The sequence below is a fragment of the Nicotiana sylvestris genome, chromosome 4 (assembly GCF_000393655.2).
Source record: "Nicotiana sylvestris chromosome 4, ASM39365v2, whole genome shotgun sequence".
In the NCBI taxonomy this organism is placed as follows: domain Eukaryota; kingdom Viridiplantae; phylum Streptophyta; class Magnoliopsida; order Solanales; family Solanaceae; genus Nicotiana; species Nicotiana sylvestris.
Window position 1 is genome coordinate 33,547,753 of NC_091060.1, and position 1,986 is coordinate 33,549,738.

At 35.8% G+C, this 1,986-nt stretch overlaps 1 protein-coding gene across 1 annotated transcript; it reads left to right on the forward strand.

The window, feature by feature from the left end:
- Positions 1-885: 885 nt before the first annotated feature.
- Positions 886-1,236, forward strand: LOC104247282 (protein PELPK2-like). The gene has a single exon (XM_009803237.2). It carries the CDS (start codon positions 886-888, stop codon positions 1,234-1,236), a length of 351 nt encoding a protein of 116 aa, XP_009801539.1.
- Positions 1,237-1,986: the final 750 nt, after the last annotated feature.

Below are 1,986 nucleotides of genomic sequence, written 5' to 3' on the forward strand. Positions count from 1 at the left end.
TTTTAATAACATTGTATACACTTGAAACACTTGAAAGAAATAAGAAGCTCTCATCTCTTGCTCTCTACATTCTTATCTATTTTCTTGTTTCATATTGTTATTTTGAGTTTAGTTCTTAATAGCTTTCAAGCAGTTTTATTTATTGAACTTTAATTTCAGCTGCTTTGCTCATGTGTGTTATGATTTTGGAAGAACCTTAGCCAAAAGGGACATAACATTAGTCCCATGAACATGTTATTTTTACTACTGTAGTTAGCTGGTATTACTATAACTTACTATAAAAGGTACTTTCTCCATTTCAATTTATGTGAACCTATTTGACTGGGCACGGAGTTTAAGAAAAATGAAGACTTTTGAAATATGTGGTCCTAAACAAGTCAAAAAGTTGTCCAAATTATTTGTTTGGTTATAAAAAGCTTCTCATTAAAGATAGAATTAGGAGTTTAAGCTAATTTTTTTCTAAATTTAGAAAGGGGTCATTCTTTTGGGAACGGACCCAAAAGGAAATATGTTCACATAAACTCAAACGGAGGGAGTACACATTATAAATCAGTAACCTGCAATTTCAGAATAGTACAATTATAAAGAGAGCAAGTTCTCTTTAGATTACCTACTGGAAGAGACAGACCTTGGTTATGTTTTTACTTCTGTAGGAAGATTAAGATAAAATATGCTCTAGAAGGAAAGCTATATCAGACTATATTAGGACGTTATTGTTGAGAAGATGAACTAACAGAAATTTTTCCTAACCACACCAACCTAAGCCTTATTCTCCTTCCAATTTTCCCAATTCCATATCTATATAAACTTGTTCAATGTAAAGCCAAGGCATAATCTTTCAAAGCATAAAATACTATAGTGTTCAAGCATTTATCGCATTCAACAATGGCTTATCGCCACAACCAATCGTTTTTCTTGGTATTACTTGTCGCTTTGTCTTTAACAAGCTGCAACACAATTCAAGCAGAAGCGCGCCATCTTCTTGAAGTAACTTTGCCTGAGCTTCCTAAACCTGAATTGCCTGAAATCCCAACTTTGCCTAAGCTTGAATTCCCTGAAATTCCAAAACCGGAGCTGCCAACTCTGCCACAACCTGAATTGCCTGAATTCCCAAAGCCTGAACTGCCTACTCTGCCAATGCCTGAACTCCCCCCGATGCCAAAACTTGAGTTTCCTACAATTCCTAAACCTGAACTCCCAACTTTGTCAAAGCCAGCAATGGCTCAGAAGCCTTGAGTCAATTATCCTCTTTGCTAGCTCATGATTGAAGCAGCGTCGTTGATCAATGTTATAGTACTTCCCATGTGTCATGTGTTTTTCTTTTGTTGTGCTGGAATTGTTTGCAGCTTCCCTTTGGAAGGATTATCTATGTGATATTTCTATCATCAGTCGTTTGTGTTTCTACTGGCATTAAATACAGTATACGATATTTTTATGCTTTTAATTATTGAATCTTTTAGGTGGTTTGTGCATGTGATGATTTTACTTTGTTTTTCTTCATTAATCTCCTACTTTAGTTATTTCTTCTTTCTTCTTTTGGTGACTTAATAGAGTTCGTATGTAGTTCACATGGTAACACAGTATTGTAACGACCGTCCGGTCGTTTTGAGAGTTGTAGCTCTGTTCCCCTATTTTATAGCTCATTTTGTGCTTTACAGTTGTTTTATGACTTATCGGGTTAGTTGGTTAGGGTCCGGAAGGATTTCGGAGTGAATTGCACACTTAGTCTCATAATGGAAAGCTTAAGTTGAAAAAGTTAACCGAATGTTGACTTATATGTAAACGACTCCGGATTTGAATTTTGATGGTTCGGTTAATTCCGTTGAGTGATTTAGGACTTAGGAGCGTGTCCGAATTTTTATTTGGAGGTCCGTAGTAGAATTAGACTTGAAATGATGAAAGTTGAAATTTTGGAAAGTTTGACCGGGGGTGAACTTTTTGATATCAGGGTCGGAGTGAATTTCTAAAAGTTGGAGTAGTTTCGTG

Coding starts and splice junctions, on each gene's coding strand:
- LOC104247282 (XM_009803237.2), top strand. CDS start 886: ATGGCTTATCGCCACAACCAATCGTTTTTCTTGGTATTACTTGTCGCT.